The 20,644-nt window shown below is 41.6% G+C and overlaps 1 protein-coding gene across 2 annotated transcripts in view; it reads left to right on the top strand.

The window, feature by feature from the left end:
• Positions 1–20,644, top strand: part of C7 (complement C7) — a 120,469-nt gene that overhangs the window by 48,738 nt on the left and 51,087 nt on the right. For both annotated transcript variants that reach the window (XM_030193081.1, XM_030193082.1), the window contains exons 8-10: positions 3,524–3,767; positions 10,036–10,149; positions 20,216–20,382. In XM_030193081.1, coding sequence (XP_030048941.1) covers positions 3,524–3,767; positions 10,036–10,149; positions 20,216–20,382 — 525 coding nt within the window. The remainder of the gene's footprint in view (positions 1–3,523; positions 3,768–10,035; positions 10,150–20,215; positions 20,383–20,644) is intronic.

Genomic DNA, 20,644 nt, shown 5'->3' on the forward strand with positions numbered 1-20,644 from the left:
AATTGCCTAGAATGCTTTAAATTATTTTCTATCATCTTCCTAACATCACCTTGGACTCCATAGGTGGGTCTTTCTGCCTAGCCTTGTCTTTGCGGCAAACCTCAGTTTTTTTTGGCCCCGGCTGCTTCACCCAGTCCTAACAATCAAATTTTAGGTTTCTTTATTGCTTTACCACCTATCAAAATCTTTCTAAGCTGTTTACACAGATATATAACAAATTGGTAAAAGGAAAATCTGAAAAGAATTCCGTTAAGACAGGGAAGGTAAGGAGAATAGAAAGTGGTATCAGAATGAAAACTATAGAACAATAGAGTAATAGAATAATAGTGCCCCCTCAGGACCCCCCTACTGTATCCATGGATCAACCCATACCCAGTAAGAATATGCATCCTTAAAGAACAAAGTATTTAGGTCAGCTTTAAACTGGGCCAAGGAATTCTGCAATCGCATGTAAATAGGAAGGGCGTTCCAGAGGCTAGGGCCTAAAACGCTGAAAACTTTGTCTCTAATACATTCATGTCAGATTTGCCTAAATGTAGGTTTACTAAGTATGTGGTGTTGGTTTGCTCTAAGGGCTCGGTGAGGAGAGTAAGGGAGTAATAGACTTGACAAGAAAAGAGGAAGGTCAGCATGTAGAGTTTTGAAAAACAAAAGCAACAGCTTGCATCAGGTAACCAATGTGCCTCATGTAGAAGGTGCCCTTCACAAGTTTAATGGCAACATTCTGAATCAATCAGAGGCTTCAAACATCAGATGTCCTAAGGCCATGATAAAGGGTGTTGCAGTAGTCAATGCTGCTGATGACCAATGCTTGGATGAATATTTCAAATGCAGTTGGATAAAACAGATGACTCATGGATTTAATTTGTCTCAATTTGTAAAAACAAAGGCTCTAGCAGCAGGTCTCCTAGACAACAATGGATCCAACCTCAGCAGCAACTCTTCTGCCTACCCTAATGTCCATGTGCACCCTGACTCTTGACCTTGACTACAGTCCAGCTAGATGAAAGTTCCCAGCTTAGCCCAAAGTTCTGTTCTTGCCATCTGTTACTGGGATGGCATAAAACTGTGCTAATGAATATGTAAACTACATGTTGTGTTGTAGGCAGAAACTGGGCATGTTATGGGTGTAGAAAGGGCATAAACAACACACTGCAGTTATTGCATGGTACTTACCCCCAGATTCTATATATCACGCTGAGATTTTCACATGGAAATCAAAGCATATTCCACAACAATGTGTATAACTTAATTAGTTAACAAGCTAATCAGTGCTATTAATTGGATGTCAACAAGCAATTAGCACTAAATGACATTAATTGACATTTACGCACACAACTCGCTAAGTGCATTCTGTAATGTGGTGCGCCTAAATTCTAAGTCACAGAGTTGAAAAGGGGGTGTGGCCATGGGCATTTCTATAATCTATTCACATTATTACAAAATACACCTGATCTGCGCTTAATTTAGGCGTTAGGATTTATGCCAAGTAAAATGTGGCCTAAATGGACATGACTAAATTTGTATCTCAGTCAAAATCCTCTCAAAGTGAGTATATATCAGTAAGTTTTTATATTTTTTTTACTTTTTCTTTTTAAGTTTTTATAATATATTAGTTAATTGGCAACACATAAAAAGGAAAGAAAAAGCTTCAACTGACTCCTTTTAAGGCTAAAAGTCAAACACTTCATGGAGTTCACATCGTCATCTTCGGCTAAAAAAAACCTCCCTAAACTCTTTTAGTGATGCATTTATTTCAAATAAAAAACCTGAGCCAATACTTAGCTTTTAGCTTGTATCAAAGTGTTGGATCTTTTTTACAGCAACTTTATTCCACATCTGTTGCTGTAAAGAAGATCCAGCACTTTTGACTGAGATACATGTGTGTTATAATTATCCTAGTGAACCATATTAGTAAAACTGCACGTGACTAAATTTGGTCATGTGGAGAGCTACTCGGCGTATTCTATACACCACGCAGGAATGTAAGCCGATTCTATAAAATTTAGGCATACTTTCGAGAATAAACCTAGGCGCATTTCTTTTCCACGTGGATTTTTCAGGTGCCATATATAGAATCTAGCCCTTACTGTGTTAAGTGCACCCGTGCTAATTGGAAACAGTCTTAACATGCGGTAAGTAAATTTCAGTGAAGTAACTGTAACATATATGTTGAGAATGCATCTAGCAATTACTGCATAGCCTTTGCATTTTCTGTGCATTAATTTTTGCTGTTAAAATGTGATAAGTGCAAAAGCTTACGTAGTCTAGTAAAAGCACTCCTAAGCTCCTACTCCTCATTTCATTTCCATCGTCAATTGCTTCTCATTCTAGTTTACATAAAGAAAGCTTTGACAATATTCTATACGTTAGAACAAATTTTCAGTAGGTCTCTTAACTCGCAAAGCAGTGCGTCACTCTCAGAAATAGGCTTTTAAGAAATTGCATGCGTAATACTGTGTCTTTATAATAAAGTTGTGAAAAACCTGAACAAACTACTTCTGAGATGAAAGCAATTCAGACAATGTCAATTCGGGATAAAACAGTGGTTTGTTTGCAACCAGAAAATGTTGAAAATGCACTTTAGTCTGTGAACTTGAGGATTTTGAATTTTCCAAAGTCTCTTTTTGCCATTCCTTTGGAGTTATTTTGTGAATATCTATGGGATATTTTGAAAATTCCAGAGGAAGCTCGTATTTTTTTTAGTGCCGGGGGTGTGTTGTGGGGGGGGGGGGGGGTAGGGGAAGAGAGTAGGCGTGCCCACAGCTAATCAGTTAGTGCATGGTTAGAGCATGAGCCCCGTGCGCGTACTAAATAGGTGTCAGTAAGGGCTCACACACTAGTGGCCATGCGCTAATTTGGAAATTAGCGCATGGCCATTAAATGGGAAAAAATGGAAATACAGTCATTTTACAGCCACGTTAAAAGTGGCCTCAGTGCGTGGCGAAACCCGTGCGATAATCATAGCTCATGGCCCCGTTTAGTGCAGCTTAGTAAAAGGACCCCCTAGTTTTCTCTCACTTAAGGACATATATTGTTCTCGGTTCAGGGTTTTTCTACACTTGGTCCACCTGTTTATGGGCCCTGTTTACAAAGGAGCACTAGCGTTTTTAGCGTGCACTAAAAATTAGTGTGTGCTAGCCATTCTACCACAATTTCACCTTGTATTGTTCATACCTGTATTTGTTCAAACTGGAATTAGCTATGTAAGCCACATTGAGCCTGCAAAAAGGTGGGAAAATGTGGGATACAAATGTAAAAAAAAAAAAAATAATAATAATATAGATGCTTATAATATTCCTACCGATGTCTACACGGTTAGCGTGTGCTAAAAACACTAGGGTGCCTTTGTAAACAGGGCCCTATGTGAACTGTAGGGAATATTGAAATTAATCTTTCCCAATGTGCTATTTTTCTTTATTATATTTGCAGTTTCTGTCTGTTTTCATTTGTTTAGTGGACATTTGACAATGATAAAATAAAAAAGAAATGAAATAATCAATGATTTCTTCTCTTCCTACAGAGTTACCATTTAATGGTAATTAAGAATGATGTTGAAGTGGCTCAGTTCATAAATAATGTTCCTGAGGTTTTACCTCTTGCTGAGCCATTTTGGAAAGAACTCGCCAATCTTCCAGCTGTGTACGATTATTATGCATACCGAAGACTGATTGACAATTATGGGACTCATTTCCTGCAGTCTGGGTCCCTGGGAGGAGAGTACAAAGTCATTTTTTATGTGGATACCGAAAAAATGAAAGAACAAGGTAGAGCACTTGTATTTCTACATCAAATAGAATGGATATAATTTTTAAGTTTGAGGAAGAAATGCTTTCAAAATAGTTATTACATAGCCTACATTTCTTTAGGATATCTAGATTGAAAAATCATGTCTATAAAACTGCATAGAATTTTATAAAAGGCTTGCTGCACACAGATGGGGCAATTCTATAAGGTGGCACTTAGCGGTTTATGGACTTGTCCTTTAGGAAACCGTCCAACCCCCTTTTAAACTCTGCCAGGGTTCAGGGAAGCTTGTTGAAGACTAACAGAAAGGTAAATGGTCAAAGTACAAGTTGAGGACAATCAGGATATCAGTTTCTCGCAAATGGGTGATATCATCTGATGGTGGATGATGCCTGGAATTCGATCGTGGAGGAGAGGTAATAGACAAAAATAGTAGTGGAGTTCAAAAAGGGATGGGATAAACACATAGGATCTTTGGTGGCAAAAGAATGAAAATGAAGTACTGTGTAATTTGCCTGGAATGGCAGTTACACACCAATTACAATCAAAAAAAGAAAGACAGCAATACAATACAATAAAATACAATGCAATACAATATCAAAGTCCTACATTTCGGTACAAGCCAAATGGTTCTGTGTGAATTCTATTCATTATAGTAGAGGAGTGTGGTAGCCGTGTTAGTCCACGCTTAAGGTTATCAATAGAAATCAAACAAAATAAAACATGGAAAAGAAAATAAGATGATACCTTTTTTATTGGACATAACTTAATACATTTCTTGATTAGCTTTCGAAGGTTGCCCTTCTTCGTCAGATCGGAAATAAGCAAATGTGCTAGCTGACAGTGTATATAAGTGAAAATATTCAAGCATCACTATGACAGTCTGACAGGGTGGGAGGATGGGGGTGGGTTGGAGGTATGCATGGGGACATCAAAGCATATCATTGATATTCTAACAGGATGGGTGTGGGTAGGTGAGGGGTGGGGTGATCAACAGAGACATACAGCTTTATGGTTTATAATGGGCTAGGAACCCCAGGTCCTTGTTAAGTCCTTTCTGTTGGGTGTTCCTAGCCCATTATAAACCATAAAGCTGTATGTCTCTGTTGATCACCCCACCCCTCACCTACCCACACCCATCCTGTTAGAATATCAATGATATGCTTTGATGTCCCCAGCCTTGCATCTGTGTTCTGTAATGTTTGTAATCATTTTACTATCATATCAGAGTAACCTAGGTAAAAGCAAGTTGTAGTAGTCCAATTGTGACAGAATAATTACTTTTACCACTATCTTAAAATGATCTAATAAAACATTTTTTTATACTTTGTAGTTGCTTTAATTTGAGAATCACCTTATGCGTCACATTGTTTAATTGAGGTCATGTGGATAGATTGGAGTCTAAAATTACTCCTAAGATTTTGTGTACCAGCTTCCTTTCCTTACCCAGGATATAAATAAGATTGAGTGAGGCCAGAGAGTGGCTGCTAAAATAGTATGGTCTTCATCATAAAGCATATGAAGACATACTTAAAAATCTAAATTGGGAAGAAAGGGGGGGGGGAGGAAAATGATAAATACATTTAGGGGTCCTTTGATTAAGGTGTGCTAATGGATTTAGAGTCCTTTTTACAAAGCGGCAGTACCCACGTCATTTCAGCACTACATCCGGGTTACAGCAGGAGACTGGCAGTAGTATCTGCCCTCAGTGCCTAGAATATATTTTTAACATTTTTTTTAGCACCAGGGGCTTATCCAGCAGTAATCAGGCAGCCCTGCACACTGCATGGTTACTGCCAGGTTAGCAGTATTAAGACATTTTCCTCTTATTATTATTATTGCCTATATTTCATTAGTTACATTAAAAATGATTTGATTACGTAATTTGAAAATCTTTGGAAATCTAAAAATACAAATAAAACAAAAATAAAAACCACAAATGGGGAAAACCACTCCAACCCCCTGATCAGACAGAACCTGAATCCCCAATGGCAACCTACACTTCCTACGAGCAATCACCTGACCCCCCTTCAATCCCACTGGCTCCAGCATTAGGCAGTGTATCATCTCTCCCCCACAGCAAAGAGATTGTCAATCCCTCAGGCACTTACTGGAGTTATAATTAGTAGTATAAGTTCAGGACAGGAGTGATTCTCCTTTGCTCTCAACCTCACTTCACTAAAGCAAAGAAATATGTAGCCCCTGGGCTGGAATAGCAGGAATTAGAGTATTGGAAGTAGGATGCTTTGAAACATAGCTTAAAACCACAGACTTAGGAATATGTGCAGCATGTGGGGCTCTCCCAAACCTGAGGATCATGGCAACTACAAAGTTTTTCAAGTTGTACAGAAGTGGGCTATTTTCATTCTGCAGGGGAGTAATCCAGCAAAAGGTTTTTCCTTTGAAGAAGAGGCAATAAAGCCTACCCGGGCCTATTCTAAAAAAAAAAACAACCCTCCTATGGATGTGGCAGGAACCACTGAAAGCAATTCATTAGTAAACTCTCTAATGCAGTGATGCCAAAGGGCTGCTGATCAAATTCCCCACGCTGTTCTGAATAGCTCTGAAAAATTAGCGCCGGAACAGCACGGGGAATTAAAACCCCAATGATCAAAACTAATAGCATGCAAATTTATGTGCATTATTAATATTCATCATGGTGGTACTTCTGCGGGAGGATTGTGCCTGGGCATGTTCCCAAGGCACAATCCTCTCGCAGAAGTCGTTTGACAGGTCCTGGACCTGTCAAACAGGAGGTTTCCCCCCCCCCCGCCCTCAGACAAGTTTCCCCATGGCCTTCTCCCTCTCCCCAGCCACGGAATACTGGACCTTCAGCTCCTGTGTCTGGGGGTGTGGTGGGGGGGGGGGGGCTATAAGCATGTAAATGCATGCTGGACAGGCTCCCCATGCCTCCAGAATGCTCTGGAAACCCTTATGCCAGCTCTGAACTGGTGTGGGGTTTGCTGCGGCAGCAGCACCTTTGTTTGGCGAGCTGCCTACTGAGCATTGGGGAGGAATAGTTAATGCTGTGTTTAGCAGGCATTTGCATGCTTCTTGCAGTCAGAGCTGGCAAGTGCGTTGTTTTACGTGCTCGCTGGCTTGATCATGGGGCGGGAGCAAATGCAGGCGCTAATATAGTGCTAATAGCCTCCAGCACCCATGTTTGCTTCTGATCATTGGCTCCCAAGTTATCCAGTCCTAGGAGCAGGGGCCATGGGGGTATGGGCCCCCACAGATTAAGCCCTGTCCCCCTCTACATTTGACCACCCTGCCCCACCGCCGCATCAGGTACCTTGTTTGCTGGCGGGGGTCCCCAACCCCCGCCAGCTGAAGAGTCTTCTTCAGCGCTGGTCGACTCCAGCACCTTTGTTGTGTGATAATCTGTTTCTGACGCCTTACTTCCTGCATGGGGCTACATACAGGACGTGCACAGTGCAGGACGTCAGGAGTTCGAAACAGATCATCACACAGCGAAGGCGCCAGAGTTGACCGGCGCTGAAGAAGAGTCTTCGGCTGGCGGGGGTTAGGGACCCCTGCCAACAACCAAGGTACCTGGCGGCGGCAGCGATGGGGGAGGGTTTTTGTGTTGGCGGCGGTGGAGGGGGGGGGGTCAGGTGGCTAAACAGTGCCCCCCACCTCGGACTCTGCTCCCCCCCCCCCCCTGCCGAGGTCTGGCTATGCCCCTGCCTAGGAGAGAAATATTTGCCCATTCCTGCTTTTGAATTTACACCCCAAATCAGTGTAGGATTTATAGTTCCTGATTCTACCATGCTGGAAGTCCTATAATGTATCATGATAGGGCTGTCAGAAAGATAGGACTGGCCTAAAATCTCCCTTCTAGGACTGGGTAGGTTTGCTGATAGTCACAAATCTCAGTTGGTCAAAAGTATGTTTGTATCGTATGCAATGCTCCACCAATGGTTTTTCTATTATCTTTATTTAGATTCAACACTGTAATGCCTAATGGGTATCTTAAGGGCATTAGGGCTACTGCACCTGTAGCGCTAGCCAAATGAACACTACCGCCCAGTTAGCGCACCCTCCCGGCGGTAATGTTGAAGTGGTGCATGCTGCTTCCCGCAGTAGAAAATATTTTTCTATTTTTTACAGCGGGAGGTGTTTCTGGCAGTAATCAGCAGCGCGGCCATATTGGCGAATGCTGCATGAGTACCGCGTGTGTACCGTGTGAGTGCTTACCGCTACGCCAATGGTTGGCAGTAAGGGCTCAGGCAGTAAATAGCCTTATGCCACTTTTAATTCTAGCGCACGGCCATTTACTGCCCCCATTGAATAAAGCCTTTTTTCCCACACGCCAAAAACACGTGCCCACACTACTGCAGGCCACTTTTTACTGTGGCTTAGTGAAAGGACCCTTAGTTAGGGATCTACATAATGGTTTTACAGCTTTTATTTTAGATTTGACCCTGATTGTTATTTTTAGAGGGAAGCGTGTTGTTGATTCCCCCCTCTAGGTATGTAGTTTTGTCAGTCTTAAATCATGTTTGCTGATGTCGTGCACTCTCACTGATCAGGCTAAAGCTTCATTTGATGCTTGTTTCACAATTGAGCACGATGTTGCACAAGCCCATTTTTATACGGCATTCCTGTATTCACTTTCCATTCTGTCTTCATTGAATAAAGTAAATAATAGGCACATTGCAGCACTTTCTGTATGTTGGTTATTTGAACATTTCATTGATTGTATGTTATTTTGCATAATTTCAATATTATTCATAAGAGATTTTATTTTGGCTTTAAATATGATTTGAATATATTTGTATATCTGTACAATTTTTAGTATGTATCCAGACCTTGATTTGTATCTGCCATTTTCAGGGCACAGACCGTAGAAGTCTGCCCAGCACTAGCCCCGCCTCCCAACCACTAGCCCCGCCTCCCACCACCAGCTCTGCCACCAAATCTCCGCTAAGCTTCTGAGGATCCATTCCTTCTGAACAGGATTCCTTTATGTTTATCCCATGCATTTTTGAATTCTGTTACCGTTTTCATCTCCACCACCTCTCGCGGGAGGACATTCCAAGTATCCACCACTCCGTGAAAAAATACTTCCTGACATTTTTCTTGAGTCTGCCCCCCTTCAATCTCATTTCATGTCCTCTAGTTCTAAAGCCTTAATGTATGATTTTAATTTGATTTAACAGTCTTGCCTCCTATGCAGCCTACTGGGCAAAACATGGCCACGTCAAGTATAGTACTCTTTTGGTGTTATTAAAGTCATTTTATTTACAATTTGGATTTGGTGGTCTGCTGTGTGTTCTGCTACACTTGCATTGCCGATCCCTTGCCTCTGTTTGAGCCGTTCCCATTTCCCATGTCATTTCAAATGAGTGCACATCCTTAATATTCTTTATCTCTGTCTCCAGAATAGATATTTTACTCTCTTGATCTCTTAAAGTGGTCTCAATCCCTTGTTTGAGGAACTAACATTAATAGGTCCTGGATTTTTGACAATCCCATTTTGATGCATTACGGGATCTAGAACATTGATTTCAATGGGTAGATTCAGGGACTACAAATAGCATACTGCAATGGAGGTGTAAGTTCAAAACTAGGGTTGGTCAAAAAGTCTCCTTCCTAGAACTGAGTAACTTGGTAGCTCTGCTGTACCTTCTTTCATTACAATCTTAATCTCTCATTACCCTTTTCTATGTGTTCTGTATCTCCTATGCTTACTTACTTCAAGTCTTTCCACCATCATTCTGGTATATTTAATTTCTCTGAAGAATCCTTATTTCATTCCCTAGATCTTCAACAAACTCATCTACCATTCTTATATTTCCCCCTCCCCCCACCACACACACCAGTTTTCATATTAGATACACTTCTTTTCTTCCTATTGAAAACTCTACCCATTACAAATATTTTTTGTCTGTGTATCAGGGGCATTGCCAGACCTTGTGTTGGGAGGGGGCCAGAGCCCGAGATGGGGAGGCACATATTGGTCTGTCCCCCGCCGCTGCCCCCCCCCGGTGCCACCACCCTGCCGCTCCCCACTCATTGCCGCTGCAAATACCTTGGCTGGTGGGGGTCCCCAACCCCCACCAGCTGAAGCGTTTTCCAGTGGAGACCGGCGCTGGACAGCGCTTCAGCTGGTGGGCGTTGAGGACCCTCGCCAGCAAAACCAGGGGCCCAGAGGAAATTGGGGGGCCCAGGCCCCCATGGCCCCACATAGCTATGCCACTGCTGTGTATTATCTATCTTCAGCAAATGCAATGCTACATACACAATAGTAATCATGATCATAACTAGTGATGCATTTCTTTCTAGGTCTCAGTATATATGATATGAACAAATGCAGTACATCAAGCAAAGGTTTTCTTTTCTGGAAGAAAACAACAACAAAATGCAGAAGATTTCATAATGTTGTCAAGTCATCTTCAGGTAGGTAACTGAGCCATCTAAGTCTCATTTTCAATTTGCATAATATATGAAGCTGAATATGATTTAAAGCTTTTCAGAACATCATAGGAGGGCCTTTTTAACATTCTGGCCAAAATCAAATGATGATATGAGTGCGGATGACAACTAGAAGTCACTGCTCATAGGGAAGAAGTGTATATGCATAGGTGGTCGGTGGCTCAGCTGTTTGGGAAGGCTAAAGTGGGTGGGGCTGGACCTCTACACAGATCCTACACGATAGTAGAATACTGCTCCTTGGTCACACATACAAAACACAGACAGACCTTCAAAATAAGAAACAAGGGACCACAGATCAATAATAAAGATATGAAGGCAAAAAATGAACTGGAAACCCTGAGGTCTGACTCTGCACACATCAGTAACAAAGAAAAAGAAACAATGCAAAATATCAGAGATGCACATTTCCAAAACCTAGCATATTCCAATTAAGAAATTCAGAATAAAATACTTTTTGTCTAACTTTGTTGTCCGAGCATTTAATTTTTTTCTATTCGCTTTCGTCTCAGTATCTCTTTTCTGCTTTTCTCTGTTTTCTTTTCTTTGTCTTTGTAGGACCTCTTGACCATTTGACATTTCCTCTCTATCAATGTTCACCATCCATCTTTTCTCTAAGTCCCTATCCATCCTGTCCACATCTCCCCTTTGTGTCCCTGTCCCTTTCTCTAGGTTCAGCATCTGCTCTCTGTGTGCCAATCCTCCCCTATATTTAGCATTTCCCCTCTATGTTCCTACCTTGACCTATCCTGCATTTCCCCTCTGTGTTCCCCATCCTCCCTATGTGATCATCATTGTCCCTGTGTCCCTAACCCTCACCTCCATGATCAGCATTGCCCCATGTCCGTATCCCCCTCTCGCATGATCAGCAATGCCCTTGTGTCCCTATCCCCCAATGCTCAGCATTGTCCCTAACTCCCTATCTGCCCCCCACATGATCAGCATTGTCCCTCTATCCCTATTCCCTTCTGTCTGTGCCCAGTATTGTCCCTGTGTCCCTATAAACCCTCCCCTGTGCTCAGCATTGCCCGTGTCCCTATCTGCTCTCCTCCCCCTATGCTCAACATTGCTCCTGTGTAGCTATCCCGACCCCTGTGTGCCCAACATTGTCCCTGTGTGTTCTTATCCCCTCTCTTTCTAGTATTTTCCCTTTGTGTCCCAGTCCCTATGCTTGAATTCCCATCAGCTCATCATGGTCCAGTCTCTCTCCCCCCCCTCTTCCCTTTCTCTTCTATCTCTTTCTCTCTCTCCCTTCCTCCCACCAGCTAGTCGACATCTATTATACCCCTCCCCTCCAGCACTTCTTTCTCTCTGCCAATCCCCCTCCCCCCAAGGTCCAGCAGAGCAGCACCTACACCTCTCTCCCTCCATTGTTCCTACAGCCAGGTCCTGTCCCCTCCCCTCCCCCCATCATGGTTCTAGGGTCTTTCCTTTTACTGCCCTCCCCACTGTCCAATGATCCTACTACTACTACTACTATTTAGCATTTCTATAGCGCTACAAGGCGTACGCAGCACTGTACAAACATAGAAGAAAGACAGTCCCTGCTCAAAGAGCTTACAATCTATTAGACAAACATCCCTTGTAAGTTTCACTTGCCTTGATAACTGAAGCTAGCAGTAGCAGTATTGTAGCAATCACAGCAATCTGCTTCAGCGCCTCAACCTTCTCTAACATGATGGGTCCCGTGCTCCTGCCTTTGTGGAACAGGAAGTTGCATCAGAGGAGGCGGGACCTGTGGTAGGGAAGGCCGAGGCAAATAGGCAGATTGCTGTAATCGCTACAGTACCACTACTAGTAGTGATCAAGGGAGCAGGAGAGATGCCCTGAACTGAGAGTCGTGGGGGGAGGGGAAGAGGAGAATCCCCTGCAAAAAAGAGAGGAGGAGGAGGAGGAAGAAGAGGAGAAACTGCTGCAAAGAAGGGCCTCTCAGATCCTCTGTTGCTTGTTGCTGGGTGGACTGCTGGCAGTTTTTGTTACATGAAGGCTGGCTGCACTTTCGACTGGGGAGGCTTAGCTTCCCCACGCCTCATATACCGGGTGCCAATGTGTATATGGGGAGGTAGGAGAGAACCAGAATGATGGAGGTACTAGTGCTTTATAAGGCACAGCTCGAAGGCTTGGAAAACAGCTCCAGATGCAACAGGCTCCAGCTTATTGGCTTGCTTAAAACCATCAGTGAGACTGAGCTGCATGGACTACTGAAAACATGGATTCCATAGGAGTTCTAAGTGGACTTCCTATGAAGAGAACCCATCGCTGAGTGTAAAGCAGAACGTTGCAGTGCACCCCAGAGTGTTAATCTTCAAATTGCTAAACTTTGTGCAGAAAATGGAAATTTTGCAGGTACCCTGGGGTAATTCTATAAGGAGTCACATAGTTCTAAGCAGCAAGATCGGGCATAAATGCCATTGTTCTAGTCATTTATATGCGTATGTGAACATGTAACATATGTAAATGGGCAGTTTCCAGCTAAGTGGTATTCTGTAAGTATGTGATGAGACGCGATGAGACATGCTTTGCTGGTGGGCATTCACATAGGTGGAGTTTAGGTGGAACATGGGCAAGGCACATAAATACGCACATAGATTATAAAATGTTATAATCTATATGTGGTCCTTTGCAATCTAAGTGCAAGTATTTACATCAACTCTATCGCAGGTGCATAGGAGCCAACTTTTCAAAATTATTGGGGGTGCTAAGCCCAATGAAAATAACCCCTCCCTGGACACTTACAAGGAATTTTCTCAATATTGGGGGTGCTCAAGCACCCACAGCACCCACAGAGTCAGCTCCAATGCGCAGGTGTATTTCTTTGCACCCTATATATAAATGTTTTTTTTGGACACTTAAACTAACCAATAGTAGGCACCTACTCTTCTTTATAGAACAGGTCTCAAATAGTTGCTGTTCTAGCCCCTAAACCTAACCACCCCCTTAAAGAATTACCCTCTATGAACTGGTCTGTGGCTGGAGTATGAGGGAGAAAAATGACCGTATTCCAGGATTACTTGGCTAAGGTGGTGGTGTCCAGTGGATGGAGTTTTCGGTAATGCATTCTAAGTTGCATGCTGCATAGGCCAAGTTCACGCTACTCTTCCCAGCTTGGCTTTGAGTTACGCAGAAGGGGGAAATTCTTTATTTCAACACCCTGGGTGAAGCTGCAAAATCTGCTAACTCTGCCCCCAGTGGATAATGGTGGTCTGTAAGTGGACCCCTAGGTTTTAGAATGGACTGGGACAAGGTGCTGTGACTGAGGCTCCTTTTACAAAGCGGAGCTACCGATTACCTTGCACTGAATGCAAAGAAGACCATGGTAATTGAATGGGCTTCTTCACATTCAGCGATCCGCTAATCGGTAGTGCTGCTTTGTACAGGAGCCCTAGAGTACAGAAAGAGGTGCTGAATTACATGTTAAAGATGTTAAAGTTGTTTGAGATAACTGTTGCCATAGCACATCACGTATTTGAGGTACTATTGTACAGTATATGCTCCATCTAGCTCTATTTCCTTCATTTTGTAGAAATTTATGTTCGAACAAAAAAATTGGATGGCTTGCTAAATCTGGCTGGTACTTAAGGAATGAATGTGATCAGGCGAGCGGCAAGCAGCAAGGAGTTCTGGGGTGACCGTTAGGTGATTAATGTGAGGGAGTATGAAAGGCACTACAAAGCATTTAAAATAAATGATTTACGAACAATACCATAACATATTTGTAATGGGAGTACTTTAAAAAGTGTATTTTATTAATATTTGTACTCTGGTTAAAGAAATTTTCCCCTGTTGTATTATAATTATGGTACTTAAGGAGCCCAAGACAAAATAATGAGCTGAAAACTTAACTATATTCTTGTATCTCTTCCTGTGAAATCCAAAGTCCAAAATAATATTCTATTTTCATACTCTGAAACTTTTAAATACTCTAAATTAATTGAAGGAAAAGACCTCATATGTCCTGGCTTGGCAGCAAGTGTACTAGCTTAGTGCCAGCTCATACTGGACCCCAATCTTATCATTGGTCTTAAAAAACCTCCAAATAGTGAATGTTTAGATTTTTGTTTATAATATTTCATTCTGTTAAAATTATGCACTATAACTTCTCCAAATAACTTTAAATCCTGGAATTACTTCTTCATTTCTTCATAATTTATTACAGTTCAATACAAAAGGCACTTAGCTTGATTCTAGTACCTAACGGGGCTCTCCGTTTCACTATTTTGTCAAGTTTCATCAGGGGCTGAAATGCTCTTAGAACTATGCTCTAAAATAAGGAGCACTCCAGGTGGTGGCTAGAGGAGCCTAGTCTTACAAACAAGAGCACCAGTGGAACTGGGCCGATGCTGGACATGGACTGGCGTGGACTTGAGAGATGAAAAGAATCTGAGAGATGTGGGAGTGTGTGACAGTGAGTGGTGCACGGGTACAGGAGGCTGGGGAAAGGAGCTGTGGGGAAATGCAATCCTAGGCAGTGAATAAATCCAATAAATGAAATAACCAGAGCCCCTGTTTCTAAGAACATAAGAATTGCCATACTGGGTCAGACCAATGGTCCATCTAACCCAGTATCTTGCTTACAACAGTGGCCAATCCAGGTCACAAGTACCTGGCAGAAACGCAATTAGTAGCAACATTCCATGTTACCAATCCCAGGGCAAGCAGTGGCTTCTCCCATTTCCATTTCAATAATAGACTATGGACTTTTCCTCAAAGAACTTGTCCAAACCTATTTTTAAATCTAGATACGCTAACCACTGTTACCACATCCTCCAGCAGCAAGTTCCAGAGCTGGTTAATTCTTTGGGTGAAAAAAATGTTTTCTCCTATTTGTTTTAAAAGTATTTCCATGTAACTTCCTCTAGTGTCCCCTAGTCTTTGTGCTTTTGGAATGAGTAAAAAATCGATTTACTTCTACTCATTCTACACAACTTAGGATTTTGTGTGTGTGTGTTGTGGGGGGCAGTTAAGTATCTCTGCCCTAATGCACAGAGTGTAGTTCTGAACATGTTTGGTTCAGTCCTAGAAGGATGAGATTTATGAGCAGTTAAGATAAGAGGGGAGAAAGAATGGTAATAAGAGGGTAGAGAATCTTGATCCTGAATGGGAGAGGAGTAGTTTAAGGGTGGCTGAAGGACCAGTGGGTGCAAGAAGTTGGCTTGGCTCATTGTTTTATACAGCTGTACGGGACTGGTTAAGGAGGGGGGAGAAGGGGAGGTAGGGTAAGGAAAAACCTGAAAAATATGGATACTGTGATTGCTATAGACAATTCAGTTCAGTCATGTTTTATTGTATATATTTTTAACAGTTGTGGATTGAAGCACTGTGGATGTTTTTGACAGAAGCAATATAAACACACAGTTCTGGCCAGATTTATAACTAGCTCAGATCATAAAAGCAAAGAAGAGAGGCACTCACCTTAAGGATAATAATTTTATTTGATGCAGCTGTTCAGTTTTAAGATTCTTTAAAGTACTCTGTTCTGGTCACCCACCTTATTTTTTTCTGATGTTAAAGCCTTACACACCATCCAGAAATCTCTGATCATCTATCCAGCTTTTGTTAACTGTACCTTCATTTTGGCATATCTGTCTGGGCACTATCCACTCAAATTTCATTAGTGTGAACAGACCCTTGCTTTGGAACTCCCTGCATTTCATCTCTGCTTAAAAAAATCTCTTGATAGATTCAAAAAATATGCTGAAGACATTTTTGTTCAGAGACCCCTTTGGATTTTTTTTGGCCTGCTCTTTTGCAGTATGACAGTGCGAGTGCAATAGTGGGATCCTGCATGACATAACTTTCCCTGTTCTTCTTTCCAATCTTTCTCTTTCTGTCCTATTGATCATTGTAGTTCCTTTTTACTTTTCTGGAATTTAATGATTATTTTAATTATAGTAAAATGCTCAGACACTATATACTTATGGTACAGTATATCAAGTAAAACAAAAACCTTGAAATCTTAGATTCTGTTCACCAGTAAGGTTATGCACCTATAGGAAAGTGATGATATAATAATTTCCTCATAGTTCCACCTACAAGTTTAAGCAGATAAAATCATCAAAAGAGTGCAGATCCTTTGCAGGACCGATGCGCATTTTCAAAGCCCATAGACTTACGAAGTTATACAGGTTATTACGGGGCTCATTTTCAAAAGAGAAAAATGTCCAAAATGTAACGTCTGCATTTGGACGTTTTTCTCACAAAAATGTCCAAATTGGTATTTTTGAAACCAATTTTTATATGTTTTTCTATGACGTCCATCAGAAGTGCGTTGAAATCACAAGAGGGTGTATCAGGGGTATGTTAAGGGTGGGATCTGGGCGCTCCTAACCCTTGGACATTTTTATGCCATAATGGAACAAAACAAAAATATTCAGTGTTATAAGTTGGACATTTTGGTCTAGACCTGTTTTATTAACAAATAAGCCAAAGAAAATGTGTCCTAAATGACCAGATGGATCACTGTAGGAATAAAGGCATGACACCCCTTACTCCTTCAGTGGTCACTGACCCCCTCCCATTCCGCAAGGATGTAAATAAAGCAGTACATAGCTGCCTCTATGACAGTTTCAGATGTTGTAGTCAGTCCTATTATAGCAGCAAGCAGGTTCCTGGAATACCCTAGTGGTTGGTGCGGTACAATATAGAGAAGTGACCCAGGCCCATAATCCACTCTATTACACTTGTGCTGGAAAGTGTCAGCCCCCCCAACCCCCCCAACCCCCCCAAAACCCACTGTACCCACATATAAGTGACACGTGCAACAATAAGGGCTATTGTAGTGTTGTATAGTTGGGTACAGTAGGTTTTTTGTGGGTTTTGAAGTGATCACCATTCAATATAAGGGGGTAAAGGTGAGATGTGTACCTAAGACCTTCTATGTGCAGTCCACTGCAGTGTCTCCCCAGGGTGCCCCACTACTCTGCTGGGATGCCTGTGTGGCCAGTCTACTAGGTAAGCTGGTGCCTCCTCTGTCCCAGTGGCTTGACTTTTTGCGTTTCTCACTTGGATGTTTTGTTTTGGAAAATGTTACAAAAAGATAGAACGTACTAAGCACAACAATATCTAGGAAATGGTCATTTTCAAAGAAAAAAGGTAGACATTTTTCTGGTTTGAAAATGGTCATTTTCAGTACTTGATTTTTGGATGTTTTCAGCAAAATGTCCAAAGTCGGATTTAGACATCATATCGAAAATGCCCCTCTATGTAACTTTGTAAGAGCACATTGTCATTTGAAGTGTCTGAAAGCATCTCCTACTTAACAGCTGTTTTGAGCTGGAATCCAGCTAACCTATATTGATCCTTATCATAATTCAATGGTTGTGTGCCACTGAGAGTTGTAAAGCATGGACAGAGTACAAACACTTGAACCACAAACAGAGAATAAGCTTTTCAGAAAAGGGGCTCTGGTTATTTCCTCTCATTTATTGGATTTTTCTGTACTTTTGAAAGTAGCTTGCAATCACACATTCATAGCTGAACCAAAAATTAAATAACATACTCAGTCATTCAAGCAAAGTCCATTTTCACCCATATGACTAACTTAAAGCTATTATTAAAATTACACAGTTCACTAAAATCGTACGCTAACTCTTCAGATGTTTACATAAGCCAGTGCTTTCAATTTCTTTCTAAAAACAAAATAATTACATTCCATATGAATCTCTATGGGAAGCAAATTCCAACTTTATGGATCTGCACAGGGAATCAACATACATGGAGAACACAAGCAATCCCACGGTAAAACACAACAAAGAGTGGGAATAAGAACCAGACTTTCCAGAGACAGGACCACTGAAGTAGTTCAATATAATGAAGTTTATTGGAAAAAAACAAACTGACTTCATTATATTGAACTACTTCAGTGGTCCTGTCTCTGGAAAGTCTGGTTCTTATTCCCACTCTTCTCTCTTAACTTTATGGATCTACCATTTGAAAGCATGTTTTCTAGTAACAGTTTTTAAAGTTACTATCGCAGGTTGAACATATACAATGATGTGAAAAAGTATTTACTCCCCCCCTCCCCTGATATCCCCTGTTATTGTATATGTATCACTATGAATGGTTTCTGATCTTTAAACAAAATGTAATATTAGACAAAGGGAACCTGGGTGAAATTACGTGCAGCCATGCTAGCTGCACTCCAGTAATGCAATCACAGCCCTACAAATAAAAAGGCACTGCCCCTTCTGAAGAAACAACCTACCCCAGACACAAGTCCCTCTCCTAATCTGATTCTCTCAAGATCATTATCCCCTGATCCAACCTCCCCAATAACATTATCCTCCCAACCTGACTCCTCCAAAATCTCCCCAAGATTTGGGGAGGAGCCACTGTCACTGACATAGGGAAATGGGGGCGCGAGGTTCTCTTCAATAGAGGGGTGGTGTGATCTGACCGGTGGGCGTGACATAACAGACTGATTGCGGTGTTTTGTAACGTTTGTAATTTTTTCAATGATGATTGCAGTAAGCCTGCATATGCAATGTTACAGTAGTCTTATCGGGAGCTGAAGAAAGAGAGAAGTAAGGAATGATAATCATTGAAACTGAAGTAATGGCAAACAGCTCGGAGCTGCCACAGAAGGAGAAAAAGATACCTTGGACAGTTGTGCCAGCTGTGGTCCCATATAATTCCCAAATATCTGAAGCTTGTGCCAAAAAGATTGAGAGGCTATGGTGGAGGCGTGGAAAAACCAGTGAACCAACAGGCCTACTTGCCTTAGATAAAGGGCCTCAAAGTTATGACTGCAAAAAAAAGGCTGTAGTAACATTATTCACTAAAGTTAACCAAGCACCAGTCTGAATATAAGCGTGTTCCTGATTAACTTCATAAGTACATAAGTAATGCCATACTGGGAAAAGACCAAGGGTCCATCGAGCCCAGCATCTTGTCCACGACAGCAGCCAATCCAGGCCAAGGGCACCTGGCAAGCTTCCCAAATGGTCAAACATTCTATACATGTTATTCCTGGAATTTTGGATTTTTCCAAGTCCGTTTAGTAGCGGTTTATGGACTTGTCCTTTAGGAAACCGTCCAACCCCTTTTTAAATTCTGCTAAGCTAACCGCCTTCACCACATTCTCCGGCAATGAATTCCAGAGTTTAATTACACATTGGGTGAAGAAAAATTTTCTCCGATTTGTTTTAAATTTATTACACTGTAGTTTCATCGCATGCCCCCTAGTCCTAGTATTTTTGGAAAGCGTGAACAGACGCTTCACATCCACCTGTTCCACTCCACTCATTATTTTATATACCTCTATCATGTCTCCCCTCAGCCGTCTGACCACTGAGACCCAGATATTCAATGCCAGGATCTTCACATTCCCTGGCATTGAATATCTGGGATCACTTCAGGCGGCTGCTGCTATGAGTAGCTCAGACGCTGCTTACTGCATGAGCTGAATATAATATAGTAACATAATAAGAATCAATTAACCCAAATTCTTTCTTTCTGCTTGTGTACCACTTTGGGTAGAGTATGTATGGGCTGATATTCAAAGGAAGTTATACGTTCATCGATGGAAGTTTTATGTTCACTGGCAGCTGGGAACATATAGCCTTATATATGCATTTTTGGCACTTGTGCCAGAGTGGAAGAGTAGCCTAGTGTTTAGAGTACAAGGCTGATAACTAGCAAAACCAGGTTCAAAGCCTGTTGCTGCTCCTTGTGATCTTGGTCAAGTCATTTAATCCTTCATGGCCTCAGGTACTAACTTAAATTTTAAGCCTGCTGTACTTGAATGTAACTCACACTGAACTACTGCTAAAAAAAAGGTGGGAGCTAAATCCAATAAACAATAGTATTGGGTTGAAAATCTGTCTTTATGCCTCCTCAATACTATCCATGTAGTAAGGGGCCAGGCTTGAGGCGGAGAGAGGGCAGGCTTTCAAATTATCTGCATTGCTATTGCCTGAAATTTTGTAGTATTAACCAAGAGATTTGCATAGTTCTTGAATCTATCTATTGTTAGTAAAAATCATTCAAATAATCTTTATTTCTGAAAATTAAATATTTTAGTTTTGTTACATAGGATCCAGCAGCCGAGAGATGCACGGAGATGCCTTTATTCTTGGAGGAGAACCTAAATTTGTAGCCAGCCTTAGCTACCTAAACTTGGATAGTCCTGTAGCAAATGAAGAAAGATATTCCTCATGGGCCGGATCGGTAAAGAATGTGCCCAGCATCATAAAGAAAAAGGTCAGTTTTTATTTTGTTTTTCTTAACTAAAACAATGTTGATCTTTTCACTGCATCTGGCAATTATTGCATAGGCACAATGGGCCACATTCTGTAAATGGCATCTAAAATCTAGATGCATCTGAATAGCCTAGTGCTATTCTATATAATGCACCTAAAGTTAGGCACGGTGTATAGAATAGTGAACAGGACCAGGGAGCAAATCTATATTTAAGCGCAGCTATTTATGCCACTGAAAACCTGCACCTAAATATAAATTTGAG

Source organism: Microcaecilia unicolor, chromosome 2 (genome assembly GCF_901765095.1).
Source record: "Microcaecilia unicolor chromosome 2, aMicUni1.1, whole genome shotgun sequence".
NCBI classification, from domain to species: Eukaryota; Metazoa; Chordata; class Amphibia; order Gymnophiona; family Siphonopidae; genus Microcaecilia; species Microcaecilia unicolor.